The sequence below is a fragment of the Phoca vitulina genome, unplaced genomic scaffold (genome assembly GCF_004348235.1).
Source record: "Phoca vitulina isolate PV1807 unplaced genomic scaffold, GSC_HSeal_1.0 scaffold67, whole genome shotgun sequence".
NCBI classification, from domain to species: domain Eukaryota; kingdom Metazoa; phylum Chordata; class Mammalia; order Carnivora; family Phocidae; genus Phoca; species Phoca vitulina.
In genome coordinates, this window is record NW_022589770.1 from 3,264,243 (window position 1) to 3,291,090 (window position 26,848).

Genomic DNA, 26,848 nt, shown 5'->3' on the forward strand with positions numbered 1-26,848 from the left:
TGTCTTCTTCAATTTCTTTCATGAGTGTTTTGTAGTTCCTAGAGTATAGATCCTTTACCTCTTTGGTTAGGTTTATTCCAAGGTATCTTATGGTTTTTGGTGCTATTGTAAATGGAATCGTTTCTCTAATTTCTCTTTCTACAGTTGCGCTGTTAGTGTATAAAAAAGCAGCTGATTTCTGTGCATTGATTTTGTATCCTGCCACATTACTGAATTGCTGGATGAGTTCTAGTAATTTGGGGGTGGAGTCTTTTGGGTTTTCCACATAAAGTATCATGTCGTCTGCGAAAAGAGTTTGACTTCTTCTTTGCCAATTTGAATACCTTTTATTTATTTTTGTTGTCTGATTGCTGTTTCTAGGACTTCTAGTACTATGTTGAACAATAGTGGCAAGAGTGGGCATCCTTGACATGTTCCTGATCTTAAGGGAAAGGCTCTCAGCTTTTCCCCATTGAGGATGATATTCACTGTGGGTTTTTCATAGATGGGTTTTATGAACTTGAGGAATGTTCCCTCTATCCCTATACTCTGAAGAGTTTTAATCAGGAAAGGATGTTGTATTTTGTCAAATGCTTTTTCTGCATCAATTGAGAGGACCATATGGTTCTTCTCCCTCCTCTTATTAATGTGTTCTATCACATTGATTGATTTGCGAATGTTGAACCACCCTTGCATCCCGGGGATAAATCCCACTTGGTCGTGGTGGATGATCCTTTTAATGTATTGTTGGATCCTATTAGCTAGGATTTTGTTGAGGATTTTGGAATCCATATTCATCAGGGATATCGGTCTGAAATTCTCCTTTTTTGATGGGGTCTTTGCCTGGTTTGGGGATTAAGGTAACGCTGGCCTCATAGAATGAGTTTGGAAGTTTTCCTTCTGTTTCTATTTTTTGAAACAACTTCAGTAGAATAAGTATTATTTCTTCTTTGAATGTTTGGTAGAATTCCCCAGGGAATCCATCAGGCCCTGGACTCTTGTTTTTTGGGAGGTTTTTGATCACTGCTTCAATCTCGTTACTGGTTATTGGCCTATTCAGGTTGTCAATTTCTTCCTGTTTCAGTCTTGGCAGCTTATAGGTTTCCAGGAAGGTCTCCATTTCATCCAGATTGCTCAGTTTATTGGCATATAGTTGTTGATAATAATTTCTAATAATTGTTTCTATTTCCTTGGTGTTAGTCATGATCTCTCCCCTTTCATTCATAATTTTATTATTTTGGGTCCTTTCTCTTTTCTTTTGGATAAGTCTGGCCAGTGGTTTATCGATCTTATTAATTCTTTCAAAGAACCAACTTCTAGTTTCGTTGATCTGATCTACTGTGTTTCTGGTTTCTAATTCATTGATCTCTGCTTTAATTTTAATTATTTCTCTTCAAATGCGTGGCTTAGGCATCGTTTGTTGCTTTTTCTCTAGTTCTTTAAGGTGTAGAGTTAGTTGGTGAATTTGGGATTTTTCTATTTTTTTGAGTGAGACTTGGATGGCTATGTATTTCCCCCTTAGGACCGCCTTTGCAGTATCCCATAGGTTTTGGACCAATGTGTTTTCGTTCTCATTGATTTCCATGAATTGTTTAAGTTCTTCTTTGATTTCCTGGTTGACCCAAACATTCTTGAGCAGAGTGGTCTTTAGCTTCCAAGGGTTTGAATTTCTGCCAAATTTTTTCTTGTGATTGAGTTCCAGTTTTAAAGCATTGTGGTCTGAGAATATGCAGGGAATAACCTCAATCTTTCGGTATCGGTTGAGACCTGATTTGTGACCCAGTATGTGGTCTATTCTGGACGAAGTTCCATGTGCGCTTGAGAAGAATGAGTATTCTGTTGTTTTAGGGTGGAATGTTCTGTAAATATCTATGAGGTCCATCTGGCCCAATGTATCATTCAAAGCTCTTGTTTCCTTGTTGATTTTCTGCTTAGATGATCTGTCCATTGCTGAGAGTGGAGTATTGAGGTCTCCTACAATTAACGTATTGTTATCAATATGACTCTTTATTTTGGTTAACAGTTGGCTTATGTAGATGGCTGCTCCCATGTTGGGGGCATAGATATTTACAACTGTTAGATCTTGTTGGATAGACCCTTTAAGAATGGTATCGTGTCCTTCTGTGTCTCTAATTACAGACTTTAGTTTAAAATCTAATTTGTCTGATGTAAGAATTGCTACCCCAGCTTTCTTTTGAGGTCCGCTGGCATGGAAGATGGATCTCCATCCCTTCACTTTCAGTCTGGATATATCTTTAGGTTCAAAATGAGTCTCTTGTAGGCAGCATATGGATGGGTCCTGTCCTTTTATCCAATCTGCAACCCTGTGCCGTTTTATGGGAGCATTTAGGCCATTCACGTTGAGAGTGATTATTGAAAGATATGAATTAATTGTCATCATGTTGCCTGCGAAGATGTTGTTTTTATAGACTGTCCCTATAAATTTCTGTTGTATATCACTCTTGGGGTCTTTCTCCTTTTATAGAACCCCCCTTAATATTTCTTGCAGGGCCGGCTTAGTGGTCACATATTCTTTCAGTTTCTGCCGGTCGTGGAAGCTCTGCATCTCTCCATCCATTCTAAATGACAGCCTTGCCAGATAAAGTATTCTTGGCTGCATGTTCTTCTCATTTAGTACCCTGAATGTGTCTTGCCAGCCCTTTCTGGCTTGCCAGGTCTCTGTGGATAGGTCTTACGTTATTCTGATGTTCCTCCCTCTGTATGTAAGGAATCTCTTCCCCCTAACTGCCCTTAAGATGGTTTCCCTGGTTCTAAGATTTGGGAGTTTTACTCTTACATGCCGGGGTGTTGGCCTGATTTCCTTGATCTTGGGAGGGGTCCTCTCTGCCTCTAGGACGCGAGTGCTTGTTTCCTTCCCCAGATTAGGGAAGTTCTCAGCTATGGTTTGCTCAAATACATCTTCTAGTCCTCTCTCTCTCTCCACTCCCTCCGGAATTCCAATTATTCTGACATTGGAACGCTTCACGGTGTCACTTATTTCTCTGATTCTATTTTCATGGATTCTGAGTTGTTTTTCCCTGGCCTCCTCTTTTCCCTTTTTATCTATTATATTGTCTTCCAGGTCGCTTATTCTCTCTTCTGCCTCAGTTACCCTAGCTGTTAGATTATCTAGATTGGATTGGATCTCATTGATAGCATTTTTAAATTCTGCCAATTCACCTTTCATTTCTGCCCTTAGAGACTCTATGTTGTCATTAATTGATTTCTCCATTCTAGCCATCGTCTTCACAATTGCTAGCCTGAATTCCATCTCCAACATCTTGGTTATATCTGCATCCATTTGTAAATCTGCAGCATAAGTCATAATCTCTGAGTCTTTTCTATTTTGGGGGTTCCTCCTCCTAGTCATTCTGTTGATGGGTATTTGAGGGAATGTACAGAGTCCAAATTATTGACCAGAACCCAAGCAAGATGCACCTGTTTTCTTGGGACCTTAGGGTTGCTGGCCTCTTGTTTTCCCAGCCTGTCTTCTGGGGGAGGGGCCTGCCGCACTGTTACTCAGGCAACCCTGTTTGGGCGGAGTTGCCCTGCCCCCCTGTGCCGGGCACAGTGGGAATCAATTTTTGGGGCTTTTGTTCTCTGGTGCCTTTCCCTGGCAGCTTCCACATCTCTTCCGCGAGTCAGAGCAGAAGAGACCATTTCCAACCCTCTGCCTCAGAGCAGAGAGATCTCAGTCTGTTCTTCAGTGAGCTCTCCAGGCCACACCGTCTCCGTTTCTGTCCGAGCTGCTATAAGCTGCAGCGGCCTGGGTTGTGAGCCCCTCCACAGCGCTCCCAGTCCTGCCTCCAGGTCGGGGCGCATCTCTGCCCTTTGTGCTTCTAAAACCCCCAGCCACTCCCAGTTCGCCCGCGACCCCGCCACTCCGGGTTTCCGCCCCAGGGGCTGGCCTAAACTCCTTCCCCCACCGCTACTGGTCCGTGAGTCTGTGCCCCATCCCCAGCACACGAGGCTGTCACTCACCGGCAGTGTAGGATCCCCACGGCCAGGCACCCTTCCACTGCCGTTTATCCTCCGATATCTGCCCGCGGAATCAGGGCTCCCCGATTCGTACCTCAAAACCAACCGCCTGCGATATTCTGTTTGTAGAGATCCAGATCTTCTTACATCTCAGGCTGGTTTCATGGGTGCTCAGAGTGGTCTGGTAGATATCCAGCTCAATTCTGGGGACCAGTTGAAATAGGGTCCCCTACTCCTCCACCATCTTTCCTTCTCTAGATCTTCTATTCTGTTCTATTGACTGAATAAATGAACTATTAAGGGATGGATTTAAAATCTACTCCAGCATTCTAAGGACTGCCACTGTCAAATTCTGCCTCCACCATTAACTAATGGCTGTTGTTACTTTGGATAAGGCACTTAACCTCTCAGTGTCTTAGTTTCCTCATCAGTAAAATGGGTATAACAGTACCTACACCATAGGATTTTTTATGGGGTTAAGCTAAATGAAAAGCACCATATACATGTTACTTAATCCTTTTCATCCCCAAAAGTAAGCAAAGAGAAACTTGATCCCTGCCTTCAAGAATTTAGAGATCAGTGAAGGAGACAGACATTTAATCAAATGGTCACAATATTAATGCATAACAACAAACCACAGAAAATGGATTAAGGGGAACCTCATCCAATCTACAGATCAGAGAAGGGGCTACCAAAAAGTAACATGTGAATTAAAGGCTAAAGGAGGAGTAGCAGTGAACTAGCCCCAAGATACTGGGAGGGTGGGCATGCAGTCCGGCCACAGTGGCCTGACCACAGAAGCCCACGTCTGCCTCTTCTGAGCATGCTGCGCCCTTAGCTGACAACTTCACAAAGCATTGGTTTCTTCTCACCCTCAACTTCTCAGTTTAAATTCACATCCTCAGAGAGACACTCCATGACCACCCACTTCTAAAACGCCAGAGATAATGTCTTTGATAAAAAAAGATAAGGATATAAATCACGTCACACAATCTTATTCATTCAACAGAAACTATTCAAGCTGGAGATGTCCCAAGATCCTAGCTTCAGTGACACCCAAGAAACAGTTCTTTACCCTCAAAACTCTCCTCTCTGAATTAAAATATGCAAGTTTCTGTAGGGCCATCAAATGCTCTTTTTTATGTGCAAATAACAGTACCTTTTCACATTTGGAATGATCGCTGCTGGTAAGAGCTTCCAAGGTTGTACCTAATAAACAACCCTTAACCCTTCTACATGCTGAAGAAGATGTGGTCTCTCTCCACAGCACGATGTCAGACATGACCCTATTATTTCTATGTTGCACTTGTGACAATGTCTAACTATATATTTTCATGATTACTGGTCTATCTTCTGAACTACACTGTCAGTTCCATGAGGGCACGGAATGAGTATTTTATTCCCCTCTCTACACTCAGAACTTAGCACAGAGCCTGGCAGGTAATCGATGTAATGCCTACTGTTTGTAAGACAAATGGATGCCCAGAGCACAGTGTGGGGGGAAAACTGGCACTGAATCAGGGTGGGGAGGCAAGAGTCCGATCAGGCAGGCCCTTGCAGCTCACTATCTAGGATGCTGGTCTTTGCAACCAGAAGCCATTGAAAATTTTCAATACACAGAAGCAGCAAGGACATATTCAGGTTTTGAAAAGATCATTCTGGCTAAAATGTGACCTGAGAGGAGGCAGGAGGGAATGCTGGGAGACACAGATGGTCAGGGGTTAGACTAGGGTGGGAGGTGGTGGTGGTGAGCCAGGGACTGTCTGAGGAACTCCCACGGCATTCCAAAAACCAACATGACAAGTGCCAATACTTCATGGGGATAGATTTGGCCTCAGAAAACTCTACATGACTAATAACCTCAATACAAAATATGAGACTATACCGAGTAGAAATAAGTCATTGTAGTCAGGGAACCTATAAAGTCAAAATGAGAGTGTAAATTGGAATAAAGTCTATTCCCCATAGAGGAGCCCCAGTTCTGAGCAATTTCCCTCATCCACGGGACATTAATTAACAACAGTGAAAACAAAGATCCCGTGTATTAGATACATCGACTATATAAACAACATTACAAGGCACAGGGGCTAAAGGCCTTTGCACTGACCTATTTGTAACTCAATAACATCACTGTTAATTACTCTTTAATAAATAAACGAGTAATAATATATCGTAAAGCTTTTTTTCCCCACAATGTTACCAAGAAGCAACCTTTGAATGCTTACTCCTCAGTCCTCATAACGTTCCTGAACAACTTACTATTGCATATCTCAAAGTTCTTTCTGGTGTGAGAAGGGAATGAGGTTCTGTATTTATTAATGGCGTTTTAGGCAGGGACAAACCCTCTATAGCCCTTGCTGCTTGCAGCATTTGGGACCTATCATCCAACCTCCCTCCGATGTCCTTGCACTGCTTCTCTCGCTGCTTACCCTCACAGCTGCCATCAGCACACGTGGCACTTCTAGCAGGGCCTGAGGCACCAAGAGCCTTGTAATAATTACCATCATGGCTGCAGAAACATCACGCAAATTACTAAGCCTCCATTTTCCCATATGTTAAGTGGTTCAGGATCGATGTGCCTTCTCCACAGAAAGATGTTCAAGCAGTATAATAAGCACATACATGCTATAAAATGCTAAGGAGTCATTCCACATTCAACAACAAAAAGGGAAAAGTTAGTGTGAGCTTCCAGTCTGAGATGAATGTTAGCGAAGCAATTATCTAAGTAGTTACTACTTAAAGAGTCAAATCATTATTTTTCCAAACTAAATACACAGGTGGCCAAGGGAGATGCATGAAAAGATGGTTCAACATCGTTCACTAGGAGGGAAACACAAACCGGAACCGGATGAGAGATCACCTCACAACTGCTAAAATGGCTGTTATCAAATAAGACAAGAAATAAATGCTGGCAAGGCTGTGGAGAAAGGGGAACCCTTGTGCACTGCTGGTGGGAATGCAAACTTCTACAGCTACTGTGGAAAACAGTATGGACGTTCCTCAAAAAGTTACAAATAGAACTACCATATCATTCAGCAATTCCACTTTTGGGTATGGAGAAAATGAAAACACTAACTCAAAAAGGTATATGTACCCCCATGTTCATTGCAGCATTATTTATAATGGTCAAGATATGGAAACAACCTAAGTTTCCATCAACAGGTAAAGAAAATGTGGCATACGTATGTGTGCACACACGCACACATACACATCAGAATATTACTCAGCCATAAAAAAGACTGAAATTTTGCCATTTGCAATAATATGGACAGACTCTGAGGGCATTATGCTAAATGAAATAAGTCAGACAGAGAAAGACAAATACTGTATGATTCACTTACATGTGGAATCTAGAACAAAACCAAAAAACCAAGCTCACTGATACACAGAACACACTGGTAGCTGTCAGAAGTGGGAGGTGGGCAAAATAGGTAAAGGAAGTCAAAAGGTACAAACTTCCAGCTATAAAATAAATAGGTCATGGAGATGTAATATACAGAATTAATATAATATTTGTATGCTATTATATTAATACAATAATATATTAACAATATATTATAGTTAATTTTTTTAAAGAGTCAAATCATAATGATCCAATTATTTGACATAATGAATAAAGAACTTTCATTTGGCAGGAAAAATTATTCAAAAGACCTTAACACTTCTTCCAAAATAGAAGTAATGCTGTAGAGAAACATATAACAAAATCAAACTTTAAGAACTTTTATTTTTATTTTTATTTTTTTATAGATTTTATTTATTTATTTGACAGAGAGAGACACAGCGAGAGAGGGAACACAAGCAGGGGGAGTGGGAGAGGGAGAAGCAGGCTCTCCGCCGAGCAGGAAGCCCGATGCGGGGCTCGATCCCAGGACCCTGAGACCATGACCTGAGCTGAAGGCAGATGCTTAACAACTGAGCCACCCAGGCGCCCCAAACTTTAAGAACTTTTAAAGGAAAACTATTTTTTATTTGATGTACAAGTAATTTAGAACAAATCTTTTTTTATTTTTTTTTAATTTTAATTTTTTTGTTGAAGATGCATAAAGGGGGAAGAGAAAGAAAGAAGTGGGGGGATGGGCAGGAGAATGTACTAATCAATTAAGTTTGGGAAACTACAAAACCACATCCTGCTTCAAGAATTCTGAACATTTGATGATGGTCAGGCTCTGGAAAGTCCTGAAGCACAGAAACATGCTTACTTTTGTCTGATCCAATATTTCTCAAACTTACATGGGCTTGGTATGAGTCTGTCCCCCATGTTCTACCTAATAATAGAATATTTAATAGAAGACTCTTTGGATAGCAGTCTCTAAAGCTGAGGAGTTGTTTGGGCTTATTTTTAAGTAATGTGTGTGGCCGTCCTCAAATCAACTTGAGACCTGAGAGTCTCCAGCAGTGGGAACCCAGTGAGATGCATAGCCGGGTTTGGGAACTACTTCACCTGCAGAGATGCTAGGCTGGGATCAGAATCATGACCAAATGGAGGAAGCAAAGGTTGAGCATCTTCAAAATGATGATGTAAGCAAAAGTGAAGTCATTTAATCTACAGAAGTAGAGATGCACACCCTTTTCCAGCCCATGGGTGCTCTATAAATTAGAAGTTCATGGTTCCAACAGTCCACTCAGGAACCAGAGCAGACTAATGCACTGATACAAATAAGAATCTATCTTGGGGGCACCTGGGTGGCTCAGTTGGTTAAATGTCTGATTCTTGATCTCAGCTCTGCCTTGATCTCAAGATCATGAGTTCAAGCCCCGTGTTGGGCTCCACACTAGGCATGGAGCCTACTTTAAAAAAAAAGGAAAAAAAAATCCATCTTGCATTAAGAGAGTTTTTAAATCAAAATAATTTGAGTAGCTTATTAAACATATTTTAATAACCTGCACTTAAAAACTTATAAATCAGACACACACCTCACCTTCCACCAGTAATGCCCAATTATGAGACAAGTTTCCTGCAAAACCCTTCCACTCTTAAGAGAAGAACCTGAGGACACAGGATAAAATGTATAGGGGAGATGAACCATGAGAGATGATGGACTCTGAAAAACAAACTGAGGGTTCTAGAGGGGAGGAGGGTGGGAGGATGGGTTAGCCTGGTGATGGGTATTAAAGAGGGCACGTTCTGCATGGAGCACTGGGTGTTATACACAAACAATGAATCATGGAACACTACATCAAGAACTAATGATGTAATGTATGGTGATTAACATAACAATAAAAATTTTTTAAAAAAGAATGTATAGGTAACATGGTTCCATTATGTTACATTGACCTTAACTAAAAAATCATTCTTATATAGTGATATTTTTAAGATTTTTTTTTTTTTTTTTTTTGACAGAGAGAGACACAGCGAGAGAGGGAACACAAGCAGGGGGAGTGGGAGAGGGAGAAGCAGGCTTCCCATGGAGCAGGGAGCCCGATGCGGGGCTCGATCCCAGGACCCTGGGATCACGACCTGAGCCGAAGGCAGTCGCTTAACGACTGAGCCACCCAGGCGCCCCATATAGTGATATTTTTAAATGCTGAAATGTATAAAAACTTAAGAGGACCAAAACCTGAAGTTTTGCAGAAGATAATAGCATCAGTTTAGCATAGGCTTCCGTCAGATTACTAGGCAAGAAAACCAATTTGTTGAGACAGTCTTTGACTCCATCTCTCAACTTACAAGTTACTGTTGGCTCCAGAAATTTGAAGAGATTCTGCAGAGACTGGAAAAACAAGCTTTACTCCAGAAATGACTTCACAGCCTATTTGTCTCAGTGCTCGAAGCACTTTTCATTGAAGCCATTAAAGAGTGCCAGGCCCCAGAGAAAGCCAAACCACCCATAAAGGCACACTTGTGCCCAACCACCCTCGGTGCTCTCGTTGATCTTGCCAGATGTGTCCTCTCTGGGAGGAAGCTGAAAGTGACCTGCCCATCTCATTACTGAGACTGTGCTTCATGGTCATGGCCGTTCCAATTCTGTTCTATTTTGTTCAGGGTAGAAAGAAGGAGGTATTATCTTTCCATTCATGGCTTCCTAAACTTCACATTTTCTGTCCTCAAAAAAGAAGCCCACCAGAGGCTATTAACAGAATTCTGCATTCAAGTACAAAGAGTATCACTCGGAATCTCTTCTATCCTCTTAGGGTGTCTCCACATCACCTTGTTCTTCTTTGATGGCATGGCATTGTCTACAAGCCTTTTTCCAAGAAGCTAAGAACTGACAGGAGACTCCTGGTACATAAGGATTAGAGAATGAGACTGAATATCTTGCACCAAATTACTGAGAATATTTTGCAGAAATACTCTTCTATACTCTACATGTCCTAGCTGCCCTTCTTCCTTTATGCAAAATACAAAGCCATGACACACTCTTTCCTAAGGATAAGACTAGGGATCTGGGGCATGGGCGGGGGGGGGGGGGGGGGGGGGGGGGGGTGTAATCTTTATTTAAAAGAAATGCCAGCAAAGGTCATTAGCAACATTCTTATTTATGAGGTTCCCATACTTCTTAGAGAAACAAGAAAAGCAGCCATGCATTCAGAAGAAACCCAGGAAGCACAATTTAGTTCAGGGCTCTTTGGAGAGCAAGGCAGGCATTTTAATACTCAAGCTAAATGCCTCATGGAGCCAACACACATTGGCTTATAGTTTCAGAACTTGGCCGGAAACTGGGCTTATTCCCAATCTCACTGATATCTTAAAGATTCTTCTATTCCGGGGCACCTGGGTGGCCTAGTCGTTAAGTGTCTGCCTTCGGCTCAGGTCATGGTCCCAGGGTCCTGGGATCAAGCCCTGCATCGGGCTCCCTACTCAGTGGGAAGCCTGCTTCTCCCTCTCCCTCTCCCCCTGCTTGTGTTCCCTCTCTTGCTGTGTCTCTCTCTGTCAAATAAATAAATAAAATCTTTTATTTAAAAAAAAAAAAGATTCTTTTATTCCATGTTTTCCTTTTAACCTGAGGAAGTGGGGATGAGAAGAAGCAGTAAGATGATGGAATAGAAAGAAAATTTAAAACTTAAAAAGATGACGAGGAAATGTAGAAACACAAATATTATAGCAATATAGCACAGTGCCTGGTACATAAGTTCTCAGCATATTTTAGCTACTATTTTAGCTCCTCTTTTCCAATATTTGGCTTATTACAAATGCATTTTATGGCCTGCTTCTTTCACTTAGCAATAATCATGAACATTCCTACACCAATAAATACTGTCCCATGGATAAAATGGCTATAGATACTCCATAATACAGACATACCATGATTTACTTCCCCATCTCGTATCATCTGACATTTACATTGTTTCCAATTTTTTCACAATACTCACCAAAGGGAAGAACTGTGTACCAAGTTTTGCATGCTTATGCATTTATTTTCTCTAGATAAATTCCTAAAAAAACAAGTTACAAAGAAGAGACCTGTTGATCCCCTGAAATGTTACAAGAGTTTACACTCCCCCCAGCAAATGAGAATGCATGTTCTTATACCCTGGCCAACTCAGAATGTTATCATCCTTCTCATCTATGCTGGTTTAAGCAATGAAAAATGTCACATGCTACTATTTGATTTCCATGATTTTTATGTTTGTATCCGGGCCACTTGTAGTTCTTTCACGGATTGCCTTTCCATATTCTTTTCTAATTTTTCTACTAAGGTGTTTATCTTTATCTTACTGCTTACTCAGTGCTTTTAGATATTTCTTAGTTCGACATTTAAGACTGGAATAGGACTCAGAGTTGAGAATAACTGGCAGTTACTGGCTCTGAAACCAGCTGGTCTGGATTAAATCCCGGCTCTGCCACTGAAGCTTTATAACATTGGGCAATTTCATCTCTCTGAGCTTAAGTTTCCTCGTCATAAAATGGGAATAATAATGTGGCAACCTCATAGGGTTGTTATATATATAAGTAGTTAGTGATTTAAAATAGTACCCAGCCATGCTAGCCATATTTACAGTTAGGAAAGTTTATTGTAAACCTACAATTTTATGAGGACATGTTTTAATTTAACTTTTAAATTAACTCTTAAAAATATATGATGTATTTTTAAACAGAAATTAGCAGATTAAAAATAGATGCATAGGATAACCCCTTTTAAATACATATAAATATGGATAAATAGAAAACAAACATCATTTGAAAGCTCACTATGGTACCCCAGGCACTGGGGACACAATGAAGGACAGCAGAGTCCCCTCTTTATATCCACCCTGGGGGATACCAACAAGAAAATAACAGGTGCTTGCAGTGTAGTGGCCAAGTGCTATACTTAAAAGTATATTTTCATTGCACATGGAAGGGCATGTGACCCACACCAAACGAGGCAAAGACAAATCCCTCTGAGAGAACAGCAAGCTGAGACCGTAAAGAGGAGTAGTGATTAGCCAAGCATAAAGTGGAAAAGAAGGAAGGGGGATTTCTACGAAGAGTCAGCATGGTGCAAAGGCTCAAAGGCAAGTCTGTGTGGAACAAAGCTGTAAAAGTTAAGCACACATAGAAAGAGCTGTGAGCAAAGAGACTAAACTGGTAAACAGGTGTCAAATCACACTCCACTCTCTTTAATGATACTTATGCTTTGGGCCAGAAGCCATAAGGAGCCACTGAAGAATTTTAAGCAGAGGAGCAACATTAGATTTGCTCTTTAGAAAGCTCACTATAGAGACACTTAGATAATGAATCAGAGAACAAGAGCAAAGCATAAAATGCCAAAACCTAAACCCATGCCCAAGACCATATTACGTCAGCTGTGGAACTCAGCAATGGCTACGAGTTGCAGTCAAGTGACTAGTGACTTGTCTGAGGTCTCACGGGTCCTTAGAATGGGAAGATTGTAAGATCTGGAGTCTCTGAGTTTCTAAGCCTGGGCTCCTGCTGACCACATTCTATACAGCTTTACAGCGAATGGCCTTTCACCATTTTCTAAATGATTCCAAGATCTTCTCTTGAAGGACAACTCTGCCTCCCTTCTGAACATTAGGCACAGAACAGGTGACTCAGTGCTGCTCTAAGCAGTGGCCTTTCAGGATCCATAATTAAATCCCCTGTCATGGACAGAAAATTCCTTGATAGGCCAAAAATAGCCAACTATTTAAATAGTCAAATTGTGGGAGGGGGCATGTTTTGAACAATACAGTTGGTGGAGACTTATGTCCTTAAAAACACTGATTCCCTCAATGAAGATAACATTCACTTTATTCTTTCAGTTATTCTGATTTAGTGAGGGACAAAGTCTCAGTGTATTGTAAGGAAATGTGCTGCTTGTCTTACATGTGTTAATCTCCTTTTTTAACAAAAGCAAAATAAACTTCAAGCTCACAGATTTACTCCAGCAAGAGTATCTAGGATTTAGGGGCGCCTGGGTGGTTCAGTAGTTAAGCGCCTGCGTTCGGCTCAGGTCATGATCCCAGGGTTCTGGGATCGAGCCCCGCATCGGGCTCCCTCTCAGCGGGAAGCCTGCTTCTCCCTCTCCCACTCCCCCTGCTTGTGTTCCCTCTCTTGCTGTGTCTCTCTCTGTCAAATAAATAAAAAATAAAATCTTAAAAAAAAAAAAAAAAGAGTGTCTAGGATTTAACATTTTTTGTATGATAATTCCTACAATTCTTTTTTTTTTTTTTAAAGATTTTATTTATTTGACAGAGAGAGACACAGCGAAAGAGGGAACACAAGCAGGGGGAATGGGAGAGGGAGAAGCAGGCTTCCCGCGGAGCAGGGAGCCCGATGCGGGGCTCGATCCCAGTACCCTGGGATCATGACCTGAGCTGAAGGCAGACGCTTAACGACTGAGCCACCCAGGCGCCCCATAATTCCTATACTTCTATTTATGAAAAGTGATAGTGGTTTTTCCATTTATGAAAATGATATAATGATTCATTTTTAAAGTAAAGTCAATAAGGTAAAGATGACTACAGATGCCCAAAACTCATGAAGATAAAACTGAGTAACAAATTTGGGGGACAAATTACTCCATCTTAACCATAGGGAAAGAGTCTACAAAAGTTGACTGCCTAAATTCACTTGAATCATCCATGGCAGCAACCGGGAGACACAATGACATCAGACACCAAGAATTTAGATTATAAAAAGCAAACCAACACATAGCATAAGATACCAGCATAATTCATTGCCTCATAAAAGTAGAGTAACAATCATCAAATTTAGACAAATGTACTGATAGATTTTATGATAAGCTGTTTAAGACACATCCTTCATTTAAGGTAGTTTATGTGTACATCTGAGACATAAAAAGGTGAAAGGTGAAAATTTTTTGTAAAAAATGAATAAAATGCATCTAAAATGTTCAAGTATTTTGTGATCATGTAAATTCTGTAAATAATGACAAACTTTCCCAGCTTCTGTTGGAGCTAGGAAAAAGGTGGTTTCCATGTCTACAAAGAGAAATTTAGAGAAGAGATGAATTATGAGCACTGTAAGTATCTCTCTGAAAAGTCTGGACTGGGCTTAAGGTGAAGGTAATGACCAAAAACGGTGGAAAATCAAAAGATTTTGGATTTGTGAGTTTCAAAGGGACCAAAGATGCACAGAGCATAACTGGATGAGATGAACAGGAAGGAATTTAATGACAAACAACTGTGTTTGTTAAACTTAATTTAAAGGGGAACAAGAGATATCAACTTTCATGAGTAAAATCTTGATGGTATTAGTGAGGAATATCTCCAGAAAGTACTTATGTTAGTCAGTCTACAAACATGATGGAGGAAAGCCACAGCCAACAAAGGGTTTGGATCTGTAGGTATTGCCTAGGAGTAGCCACTTAAGCAGTTCAATAAATAATATAAATGTGTCCAGCAAGCCACCATACGCAGCATTCACTCAACATACAGAAGCACACCAGGGTCACTTCGGTAAGCAGCAGATGCAGAGAATAAGGGTGAAACTGTACCCACTCTGTAATCAATTCCAACAAGATGCTCCACCTTCAGGTTACTTCATCACGAGACCATGCCTGACTGTTCTCTCCCCAGCCAAGCTGCTCAACTGACACCACATCCTTACAGGACATCTGAGGGTGCCAGACCTCATCCTTTCCAAAATATGCCTGGCTCTGTCCACCAGCTGCATTTAGAAAATCATTCAGGGCTATGGATCCGCAAATCATGTCCAAGAGCATGGAGTGTATCACAGACAAACAACACAAAGTGTGCCTCGTGCACCTGCAATCCTCAATCACTTAATGAACAACTTCTCATTACCATGTAGCTGTTTCATATGTCCATATTCAATAAGGCATTTCATTTATGTCTGTGTCGCCACAGGCCTTCCCCAAGCACGGAAACAGATGTTGGGTGAACAGCCAACCACTCTACTCTCACTAGTAAAAATCCCTTAGGCTTTGATGGGGACCAGTAATTCCAAAAGCTCCTCCATGTTCTACAGTCTCTCCACTCCAAGGTCAATGAAGCTGTCACTGAACTACCAGGCTTACAGGCTGCTCAGAAAGTAATTAACAGCCTCACTGTTTACAATTGATCAGGAAACACAAAAAGAAGCATGTGTTTCATCAGAGGAAAACATAAATATCAAAAAACCTAAACAATGAAGGGGGGAAAAATCTATAAAATATCAAATGTATTTAAAAAGGCATATGGAAGACTGAACCTTATGTAATAAGAAAAGTTGATTCAGCAAATTACACTTAAATTGTGTATTTTGTATATGTGTATGTGTGTGTATACTCACAAGCACACATGTAAACGAGTGTATTATAGGCACAAGAGATGGCAAAGACTTCTAGCTTTTTACCAACACTCAGTTCTACATTCTGGGTACACTGCTTGACTACAGTTCCCAGCCTCCTCCCTTCCTCCCTTGCACTTAGGGGTTCCACAGTTTGGCTGGAAGTTCCAGGCAATTGAACATAAACAGGAGTGACTGTTTTTTTCTATTAACTTTCTGTTGTTGCATAACAAATTATCACACACTTAGCAGCTTAAAAACTATAGCCATTTATTAGCTCACAGTTCTACAGGTCAAAAGTCTAGGCCAGCATCACCGGGTTCTCCAATGAGGATCTCACAAGGCCAAAATCAAGGTGACAGTTAGATCGGGCTCCTATCTGCAGACATTGGGAAAGAATTCTCTTCCATTCAGGTTGCTGGCAGAATCCAGTTCCTTAAGATTGTGGGTCTAAGGTCCCTGTTTCCTTGCTGGCTGCCATCTAAATGCTGCTCTTGGGGCTCCTGGGTGGCTCAGTCAATTAAACATCTGCCTTCAGCTCAGGTCATGATCTCAGAGTCCTGGGATCGAGTCCCGCATCGGGCTCCCTGCTCAGTGGGGAGCCTCCTTCTCCCTCTGCCTGCCGCTCCCCCTGCTTGTGCTCTCTTTCACTCTCTCTCTGGCAAAAAAATAAAGTCTTCAAAAAAAAAAAAAAATTAAATAAAAAAATAAAAGCTGCTCTCTGCTCCTGGAGGCTGAGTACATTCCTCATCACATGGGGCTCCACCTTTAACAGCAACAGCACGTCTAACATCCTTCTCATGCTTCCAATCTTTCGGACTTCCCCTTCCACAACCAGCCAGAGAAAATGCTCTGCTTTTAATGGGTTCATGTGATTGGATTAATCCCAAACGTATAATCTCCCTTTTCCCATATAAAGTAACAATTTCAGGAGGGACATCTTTTCAAGTGACAGGATGACTGGCACTCAAAGAGGAGGCGACAATACAAGAGGGAGGGTCAAGGAGGGTCTTAGTATCCTGCCTACCACACTCTCCTTCCAGCCCTGGCCCACAGAAATCTCCCACACTCCTTCCAACATAGTCTTTCCCTTTGGCAATCTTGAAAACCACGTTTTAAAGATGGAAGAACCCCCCAGTCATCCTGGATCCCTGAAGGAAGTAACAGGGAAGAAGAATGAAAAGAGCTCTGAGCAATAAACATCCCTTAAGACTTCTCGCTTAAACCAAAGCATGAAGTGCTCTTGCAAAGTTCAGATTAACACAACCAAACTTACCGGTTGAAATAACATATAAAAAAAATCCATTGGATCAATGGAAACCAAAAACATTCCACTGTGGTAACAAGCAGATGGAACTGACAAGAAGAAAACAGATGAGAAGTGTCCTAAGTTTTTGAAGGAATTTTATGGCCCAAATCGGCCATGAGCCATGAGTAGTGAAAAGCCTGTAACTGTAAAACAACCCACAAATATTAAATAAGCAGGAAGCCCACTAAAGAAGCTCTGTAGCTCCCACAGAGGTCACACTCCCTGGCACCCTCTCTAGATTCTGGCCAGATGGAAGAAAGAACAAAAGAGTTCTTGATTGCAGAACCAGGGTAAAACCAAGGAACTTCCTCTGCTCTAGGGGTTGGGACTTCACAATGCTTACCCATGTGACATCACCGTATGGACAATAACTGCCAGGACTCCCATTCTTTCCTTTCCCAAATGGGAGTGTTCGCTATGGACAATATATTCCTGAACATTCAAAAGCACAGGCAGACTAGCCGTGTGTGCCTAACAAGTATTGTACTTTGATACGGAGATATTTCTTAGCATTATGGTACTGCTCCAATTAAGATCTATGGGGAAAGTTCAGTCTGAATTATAAGAAAGACATGTATATTTCTTTCAGATATCATTATTCAGAAGAGGCCACAAAATACTGCCTGGTGGTCCTTGAGGAGACCGAGCATTAAAGCAAACCTCCTAGGAGCTAGCTGGTTCTCACAAATTATAGAAAGCTCCTCCACAGTCATCCATACCATATACAATCTGACCTGGGGCTGGGGAGAAGGAGGTGAGAGCAAAGCAACTAGAACATCATACTCCAAATTTAGAAGTTGTACTAAATGTAAAATCTTCATAAACAGTAAATTTACTCCCTGAAGCATCAGACAGAGCTGATGATTTAGTGTCATTTGAAAATAACTTTATCGATGGTCTGCAAGAGCACTTGACAGGGTCTTACAATCATGACATTTTAATAAGTATAGCTATAGCTCTCTTCTTAGTCTTCATTATCCATTATAGACCACATAAATCACTTTTATTTATTTTTTAAAAAGATTTTATTTATTTGACAGAGAGAGACACAGCGAGAGAGGGAACACAAGCAGGGGGAGTGGGAGAGGGAGAAGCAGGCTTCCCACGGAGCAGGGAGCCCGATGCGGGGCTCGATCCCAGGACCCTGGGATCATGACCTGAGCCGAAGGCAGACGCTTAACTGACTGAGCCACCCAGGTGCCCCTAGACCACATAAATCACTTTTAAACATTTGGAGTCCAAAGGGATTAGGGCAATAAAGAAAATCTAAACAAACAAACAAACAAAAAACTGAGAAAGGCTATCCTGTAAAATTATAATTCTTCATATTTTGTTTCTTGCTGCTTTAACATCCCCACATACACAAGCTGTGAGCAACCCACCCAGGTGACCAAGTGTACCACTGGGATAAGGCGGGCCTCACCACAAGTTCCTTTCTCTGCCTGCCCCTGACTATGACCTAGTAACATTCAAATGCACCAAAGAAATCCCCTCTGCCTTCTCTTGTGTACCCCACCCTGATTCCAATAAAAGTACTTACCCACTGGTCTTCACACTCTCTCCTGGCTCCCCACCTGCTTGGCTGAGCCCACTCCCCTGGCCCTCCTCCTATGCGGCCCCCTCAGTATGCAGTGACTCTGTCTCCCTAAATCCTGTGAGTTTAATAAACTTCATTTTCCTGAGCCTCTCCTGTGTCCCCTCTTGGTGCCACATGCAGAACAAAACAAGGGTACAAAGGATCAAAAGAATAAAAGGAAAAAAAAGAAGAGTCAAGGAAATCTTCTGATTTCTTATCCTCTAGAATCTTGCCCGCCTGGCCTTAACTTTTGAAGGAAAGCACCACTCCTTTCAACTCTGGAGTTGTTTTTTTTTTGTTTTTTTGGTTTTTTTAAAGATTTTATTTATTTATTTGACAGAGACAGACACAGTGAGAGAGGGAACACAAGCAGTGGGAGTGAGAGAGGGAGAAGCAGGCTTCCTGAGGAGCATGGAGCCCGATGTGGGGCTCGATCCCAGGACCCTGGGATCATGACCTGAGCTGAAGGCAGAAGCTTAACGACTGAGCCACCCAGGCGCCCCTGGAGTTGTTCTTAAACTCCACCTCCCCCAGTTCTCCTTATTCACTTCTCAATGAGTCCTGCCCTCCTCTCTCACTTCCTCAAGCTACCAACTCCAATGAAAGCCCTGGGGTTGTGTGATGCCCTGGGAATACGACAGCAGCACAAGGGGCTTGGCAGAATGGACTCTGCTTGCAAGCTTAAGTCCTGCCCTCATGCCCCAACATTAAGTCCCTCCCTCCCACATGATATTTCTCCTCAAAACAATAACCATTTTCCCCAACCAAGTCTTGATGTCATTTTCAAGTCAATGTCAATTTCTAATTAATTTGGGAGGTACATCACAATTTTTCAAGAAGGCTGAAACCAAAACTCATTTAAATTCAATTTAAAACATTAAAGAATGGGTGCCTGGGTGGCTCAGTCAGTTAAGTGGCCAGCTCTTGATTTCGGCTCAGGACATGATCTTGGGGTTCTGGGAAGGAGCCCAAGGTCGGGCTCTGCGCTCAGTGAGGAGTCTGCTTGGGGATTCTCTCTCTCCCTCTGTCCCTCCCCCTGGCACGTGCACACGCACACACTTGAGCGCTTTCTCTCTCTCAAATAAATAAATCTTAAAAAAAAAAAAAGCTAAAGAATCACTGTGGGAGAAAAGGCTTGCAAAATGTAACTGTGTCAACAACAAAAACTTAATCAAGAAGAATCTCATTCTCAAGGGAAATCACTTCATTTCAAACCCCACCACACATCCATTTGCCAAGTGTATCAGTGAGTTAGAGCTCACTGACTATCTTTTTTTTTTTTTTTTAACATGGTTCAGGTTATCCTTATTATGCAAGCATGGTACTCTCACAGACATTATCTCATTCAATCCTGACACCTCTGGAAAGGTTTTTTATATTTGATTGTCCCTAAAATTAGTTCAGAGAAGACTGCATTTTGAACAGATATTCTAAAGCCCAGTAACAGAATGGATGCAGTGATTGTTACTGTAAGAACTGCCCCATTCTCTCCTGATGACATGATCAATTTGTTACAGAGCATTTTTACTTTGATGGGGGAAAGGGCGGGATAGGAATTAGGAATTCCTTTAAGAAGCTGGTGATAGGCTAAAAACCCTCTCCCTCAGAAAAATGCACATACAAAATGTGGCATATAATTTTAGAAAATACATAGGCCCTCCACAGTCTATTGTGGACACCAGGCTAAAAATCTGACAAAGATTGCAGGTATAGAAACCCTGTGTCAACCAATAAGTCATACTTGAAATTTTGAAAGTAGCAGAGATTTTACCGCTTAAAGCAGGCAGTTAAGGAACTGAGAACCTCAAAGTTATAACGAATTATAATTTAATTAAATATATATTAAAACTAATATATATTTAATATATATTAAATATTTAATTAAATATCTTAACAAGTTTGAAGTCTCACCAAATCAATAAATGCATAAACAGATTTATGCAACATTCTCCAGAGCAAAGCACCTATATAAAATACAGCATTTTAGGGATGCCTGCATGGCTCAGTCGGTTGAGCTTAGGTCATGATCCCGGGGTGCAGGGATTGAGTTCTGCATTGGGCTCCTTGCTCAGCAGGGAGCCTGCTTCTCCCTCTGCCTGTCACTTCCCCTGCTTGTGTTCTCTCTCTTTCTGATAAATGAATAAAATCTTTAAAAGAGGAAAGTAATAAAAATAAAAAATAAAATACAGAGTTTTAAATATGATGAAAGCATGAAAAAATCAGATAAACAGGCATAAAATACCAATGTAATTAAAATTTTCTAGTTGATGAATCTGGGTGGGACCATAATCATGCACCAGACTATATCATAACACACAACCTAACCAAATATGAGTTCTATCATTTAAAAAACAGAAGGGGGCACCTGGATGGTTCAGTTGGTTAAGCATCCCACTCTTGGTTTCAGCTCAGGTCATGATCTCATGGGTTGTGGGATCGAGCCCCGAGTCAGGCTCCATGGTCAGCGGGGAGTCTGCTTGAAGATTCTCTCCCTCTGCCCTTCCCCACTATTCACACTCTCTCTAAAATAAATCAATCCTTAAAAAAAACAAAAAATAGAAGATATATAGTCTACAATAGGTATATATCCTAACCAAACTCATTGAAAGAAAGAAAGCACATCTCATTCAATGCAACAAAGTTGTTATTTAGAGACTGAATTGTCCTTTTAATGTTAAATTAAAGACAATATTTAGAAAAACATTGTGGTGAATCCTTTCATGAAAATAATGGCTGTTGGGGCGCCTGGGTGGCTCAGTCGTTAAGCGTCTGCCTTCGGCTCAGGTCATGGTCCCAGGGTCCTGGGATCGAGCCCCGCATCGGGCTCCCTGCTCCACAGGAGGCCTGCTTCTCCCTCTCCCATTCCCCATGCTTGTGTTCCCTCTCTCGCTGTGTCTCTCTCTGTCACATAAATAAATAAATCTTTAAAAAAAAAGAAAAGAATGTCTGTTAATGGGTCGTACTATGTTTCCTCTGCTTCCAAAAACTTTATATGTTGAAATCCTAAACCCCAATACCTCAGAATGTGATCTTATTTGGAAATAGGGTCATTGCAGATGTAATGACTTAAGCTGAGATCATACTGTTGTAGGGTGGGCCTCCAATCCAATATGACTGGTGTCCCTAGAGAAAGGGGAAATTTAGACACAGACAGGGAGAAAACCATGCTAACTGGAAGACAGAGATCAGGGTGAGGTGTAAACAAACCAAGAAAAGCCAAAGATTGCCAGCAAACTACTAGAAGCTAGGAAAGAAGCCTGACTCCTGCCTAGGGCCTTGAGAGGGAACATGGCCTTACTATCACCTTCATCAAGGCTCCAAAAGGGTGAGACAATAAATTTCTGTTGTTTAAGGCACTCAATTTGATACTTTGTTATGGCAGCTCTAGAGAACTAACACAAGGACCTAATAAATTTTACTCTGTAACAAACTTTCCCCTGTTACTATAAAGCAAGGTATGTCCACAATAAATGCTTGATAAAGTAAAAAAATAATAATAATTAAGTATAGATTTTATAAAAACAGCATGTTAATTGGAACCAGACAGCTATTTCTAACTGATATGCTTCCAATTTAAACCAAGTGAAAAAACTTGACATTATTCATGCTCAAATGAAATCTCAATATGAGTAAAATTCATAGAAGTAGAATAATACATGTTCATTTGCCCTATTTCACAGTAAAAAAAAGAGCACGCTATTTATTGTAATTGCATCATAAATTATATCTATAAGCAATAAAGTAATAAGGCATATTAAAGTAAAATGAAGATCAATGTTTGCTGTTAATATATTCTCAAGCTGAAAGGCTTTTCCACTCTAATTGTCCTTAGCAAAAGCATTTTTTTCACCTCCAAATATCAGAGATATTAAAAATAACTGTCAGCAACAAGGTAGAAATAATCAGTTCTAAACGAAGAGAACAGTCTTGACACATCTCATTAGAGATTTCAAATTAGTGGGCAAACACCAAAGGTATAGTGCTTTATTAATAAAAATATCATCCTGCACTAATGTAGGCAAAACACTCAATTTCATAGAAACAAATGTTTGCCTAAAGAGGGGCCTTCCACTTAAGAACATTGGCCATATAATCCAGCGTATCTGTTCTCAAAAGGAAATAATTCTAGGTGTAAAGCTTACTTTGTAGATAAGATCACGTTCATGGAGCTGGGAAAATGGCTTAAAAAATAGGACATGGCGGGCGCGCCTGGGTGGCTCAGTCGTTAAGCGTCTGCCTTCGGCTCAGGTCATGGTCCCAGGGTCCTGGGATCGAGCCCCGCATCGGGCTCCCTGCTCTGCGGGAAGCCTGCTTCTCCCTCTCCCGCTCCCCCTGCTTGTGTTCCCTTTCTCGCTGTCTCTGTCAAAAAATAAATAAAATCTTTAAAAAAAAAAAAAAAAAACAAATAGGACATGGCTATGTCCCCTAATATCTTCGTCACAGGCAAACATTAGCACTGGCTTTACACACCCTTCAAATACAAATACATGTGCGGGAAGGATAACCTTTGCCTGGGGCTTTCTAAGATTATGCTCCATTAAGTTATGGATAAGATATTGTGTGTTCTTTCACCTCTAAAATGAAAGGCTTTTCAGTAAAAAGAAAATGACTCAGTGATTCATCATCTGAATCAGGTGTGAGAAATACTAATCTTGTCACAAGCAGACCTCCTCCAACAATCTAAGAAGTCCTTTCATACCACAATTCTAGTTTCTAGATCCAATTCTAAACTTCAGTGTTACATACAACTTCAGGATTTGGCTGAAATGAAGCCATCTGATTGTTTTTTGTTAAAGCAGCAAAACTAAAAAGCCTAGCTTCCAAAATTTCCTCATGTGTCATCATTACTAATATAAGGGACAGTATTTTATACTACTAAAATTATCCTTAACGTTAATAGCATTTATTGAACAGTTTTTATGTGTGTTCTACAAACTCATTTATACTCACATCAATTCTAGGAAATGGATATTAACCTCATTTAGCAAGGACACGTTCAAAAGTTTAATAACTTGCTCAAGATCACTGACAGCTGAGGTGGGGTCAAGCCTTAGCCTTTGCCAAGGTTCCTAACTGCCTTTTAGGGCACCAAGATTTGCAAAGGAAGTCTTCAGAATCAAAGTAAAGAAGGGATGTGGTGTTGGTAAATTCAGTGCTCAGGTCTGCTTTAGAAAAGTGACAAGTACCTGAATTAAAAAGGTCAGTGACTTCAAAGAAGTCCTGCCTGAGAATTCATGGTAGCACATGTGTTGTACGGTAAACCTAAAGGAATTCGAACTGTCAAGTTATTAGAGGCCTTCCATATTACACCAACAATATTTTTACAAATATATTTACAAACATCTGTCAGAAAGGACTCAGAAAGCTCCAACTGGAAAAGCAAAACTAATTACATTAATGCGTATTTTTACTGAAATCATCTTAGTTTTCTGTATTTCCCAAACTAACAGATAAAACTGATTCTACAAAGGCAAGTCTATGGTGATAGAGATGCATGTGGATGCACACCAGATGTATTTCATGCTGCATCTGTCCCCCTAACTTATCCAAGATTCTGTAAAACACAACCCTCACCTTTTCTGGATGTGGTTTAAAATAGGGTTGTTATTGTGGTAGCCTGGGAAAAACCTCACTACTTCTGAGAAATTATGAGAAAACTCACTATTAATCAAGACTAATCTATGAAAAAATATTTAAGGCTAAATAATAAGAAATAATTAAAGAAATCAACAAAGTCCTTAACTAAAGATCCCTTAAGCTAGAACTGTTTCAGAAGGTTTAAAAAAAAAAAAATAGTAACCATCCTCATTACATAAGAAATGGGTCACAGTATAAGTATGCACTTATCTTTCCCTATGGAAAATTCTTCAACAGAGCCCAAGGAAATTTCAAGTATTAGAATCTGAATTAAGTAACTTGTAATCACAGCTTATTAACCCCACAGAGAAATATGGGCACATTCGAGATATAAAAGGCTCACTAAAAATAATACTTAGAAATAAATAATGATTTGATTATGTTAAGGCTATAAAACTCATGGGAAATGCTTAAAGACACACAAACTGCTGGTCAAGCCTTGGCCTCAAAGGAGTCTCACCACGGAGTTCTCCAAGGAAAAGTTAACGCATGAGCTTCCCAGAAGGAAGCCCCATCGTCCCACTGCTCTGGAGCCATGGAAGGAGAGATTCAGAAACCACAGTGGAAGAGCGCAGACCGCGGGCATCACCGCAGTCACCCCCAGCGCGGGCCACCGCTCGTGCCAGCACATCCCAGGACAGCTGGGGGCACCAACACCGCAAGGTCACCGGGTAAGAGACGACTTTACATAATCTTCCGCCGCGCCGCTGGAGCACCTGCACGCCGGGGCGACCGTGCAGCCGCGGTCCCCTCCCAGCCGCTCCCGCGCGGGGCGGGGCGGGAGCGGCGCGTGGGGCGACGAGGCGGGACGCCAGGGACTCGCGGGCGTCCGCAGCGCCTCACCCCGCCGGAGGTGGGGGACGGAGGGCGGGCTCCCAGCCCCCGGATGCCCCGGGCCGCTGCCGCGGCGGGCGGGGCGGGCGATGCGGAGCGCGGCGAGGGCGAGCTGGGCACAGGCCGGGGTCCCCGCGCTCCCCGCTGGCTGCAGGCGCCGAGCGCGCCCCTCGCGGCTCCGTCCGGGACCGCCCCGCGGCGCACCTGTCACGCGCCTTACCTGAGTGGCTTTGTGGAATTGCTTCTTGAGCCCGGCCACCGACATGGTGCGGGAGGACGCGCGGGCGGCTGCGGCTGCGGGTGCCCGAAAGAGGCGGCGGCGGAGCGGGACAGGAGGGCCGAGCGGGGCGGCGCGCTCGCCGGGCGGCCGCTCGTCGTGCCGCCGCCGGGGCTGTGGGCGCGGGGGCGCGGAGAGGCGCGGGACGCGGGCTCGTGCGGAGAGACACCCTGACGTCAGGGGCGGGTGATGCGGCCTCTTAAAGGGGACGCGGGAAGCCCCGCCCGGGGCGCGGGGCTGGCGGGGCAGGTGCTGCGGCGCTACCTGGGCGCCTACCGCGGAGCTCTGGCTGCATGGCAGCCGCGTGGGCGGGCCGCCTGGTTAGAGCGCCAAGGGCGGTCCCTCTGCCCGGGAGTGTGGTTTGTGCCCCCGCGCACTGCGGGCCGGTCGCTGCAGCCTGGCAGGCCGGGCACCGGCACGACTCAGGTGACTTGCTGGGCTTCCAGGTAGCCGCAGCGGCACTGCCTGAAGCTGGCCCGTCCGCCCTTTGAGCCTGGCCTTTCTTCAGCCTGGGAAGGAGGCGTTCTGTCTGGGGTAATGAATAAGTCATTGCTCCTTCTCTGCCTTGCGCCCACTTAGTTGGTCACAAAAAACATTTCAGCCCTGGTTCCTGGTTTCAACATCTCTTAAGCCTCCAAAACGTTAGGGAAAGCTAACAACTTATTTTATTTTATTTTATTTGGTCTGATGACAATTTAAAAAGAAGGGAAAAAATTTTAAACCTTAAAGCTGGCCAGGTAAATAGAATTGAATGTGGGATTTTACTACAGTAATAGCATTTTAATCCTGATTACACATGCGGAAAAGCCCGGAATACGAACTCGCCATTCACTTATGATAGTGGTTTTAGGATTTTCAATCTAAGCATTACGCATGAAAAAGCATAATACTAAATCGTGCAAGTACTACATATGTAACAAAATATACGCGGCTGGGCTAAAGCCAAATACTGATGCAATTAGATTAATTTGTAGGAGAGCAGCGCTGCATGGCTTCTGTGTTCTTGGTGCCCAGCCACTTCTGGGTTTTCTTGGACTGAGAAGCCCATAAAAAAGAACTTGAACGCTGTCCCCACATGGGGACCGAAGTTGTAAGGAGAAGGCAGAGTGACAAGCCAGGGTAAGTGGGTGAATAAGAGAACCCATGGCAGAATAGGAGTGCTGGGAATACCTTTCTTTTTTTTTTTTTTTTTTTAAAGATTTTTATTTATTTATTTGACAGAGAGAGAGACACAGCGAGAGAGGGAACACAAGCAGGGGGAGTGGGAGAGGGAGAAGCAGGCTTCCCACCGAGCAGGGAGCCCGATGTGGGGCTCGATCCCAGGACCCTGAGATCATGACCTGAGCCGAAGGCAGACGCTTAACGGCTGAGCCACCCAGGCGCCCCTGGGAATACCTTTCATTACCCCCACAACCCCTGCTCCTCGCTACCCTAGACTCCATGGCCCATGTGTGTTTTATTTTTTGTCATTAAATGTCCATGAAGTACGTTGCCTGTTTCATTCCTACAAAAAGCCTAACTGGAGTTTGGGTAAATGTATCTTCTTCTTGGCAGGTCTCACAGAAGCAGTGAGCAGAC

The 26,848-nt window shown here is 42.3% G+C and overlaps 1 protein-coding gene across 2 annotated transcripts in view; it reads right to left on the reverse strand.

Annotated features, from left to right (window-relative positions):
- The window catches only part of SH3GL2 (SH3 domain containing GRB2 like 2, endophilin A1), a 227,306-nt gene extending 201,911 nt beyond the window's left edge, over positions 1-25,395 (reverse strand). The window contains exon 1 of one of the 2 annotated variants that reach the window (XM_032392339.1): positions 25,214-25,395. In XM_032392339.1, coding sequence (XP_032248230.1) covers positions 25,214-25,258 — 45 coding nt within the window. In that variant the 5' untranslated portion in view covers positions 25,259-25,395. Of the gene's footprint in view, positions 1-24,619; positions 24,848-25,213 lie in introns of those variants that run through there. The other variant, XM_032392337.1, reaches the window with a different exon arrangement.
- Positions 25,396-26,848: the final 1,453 nt, after the last annotated feature.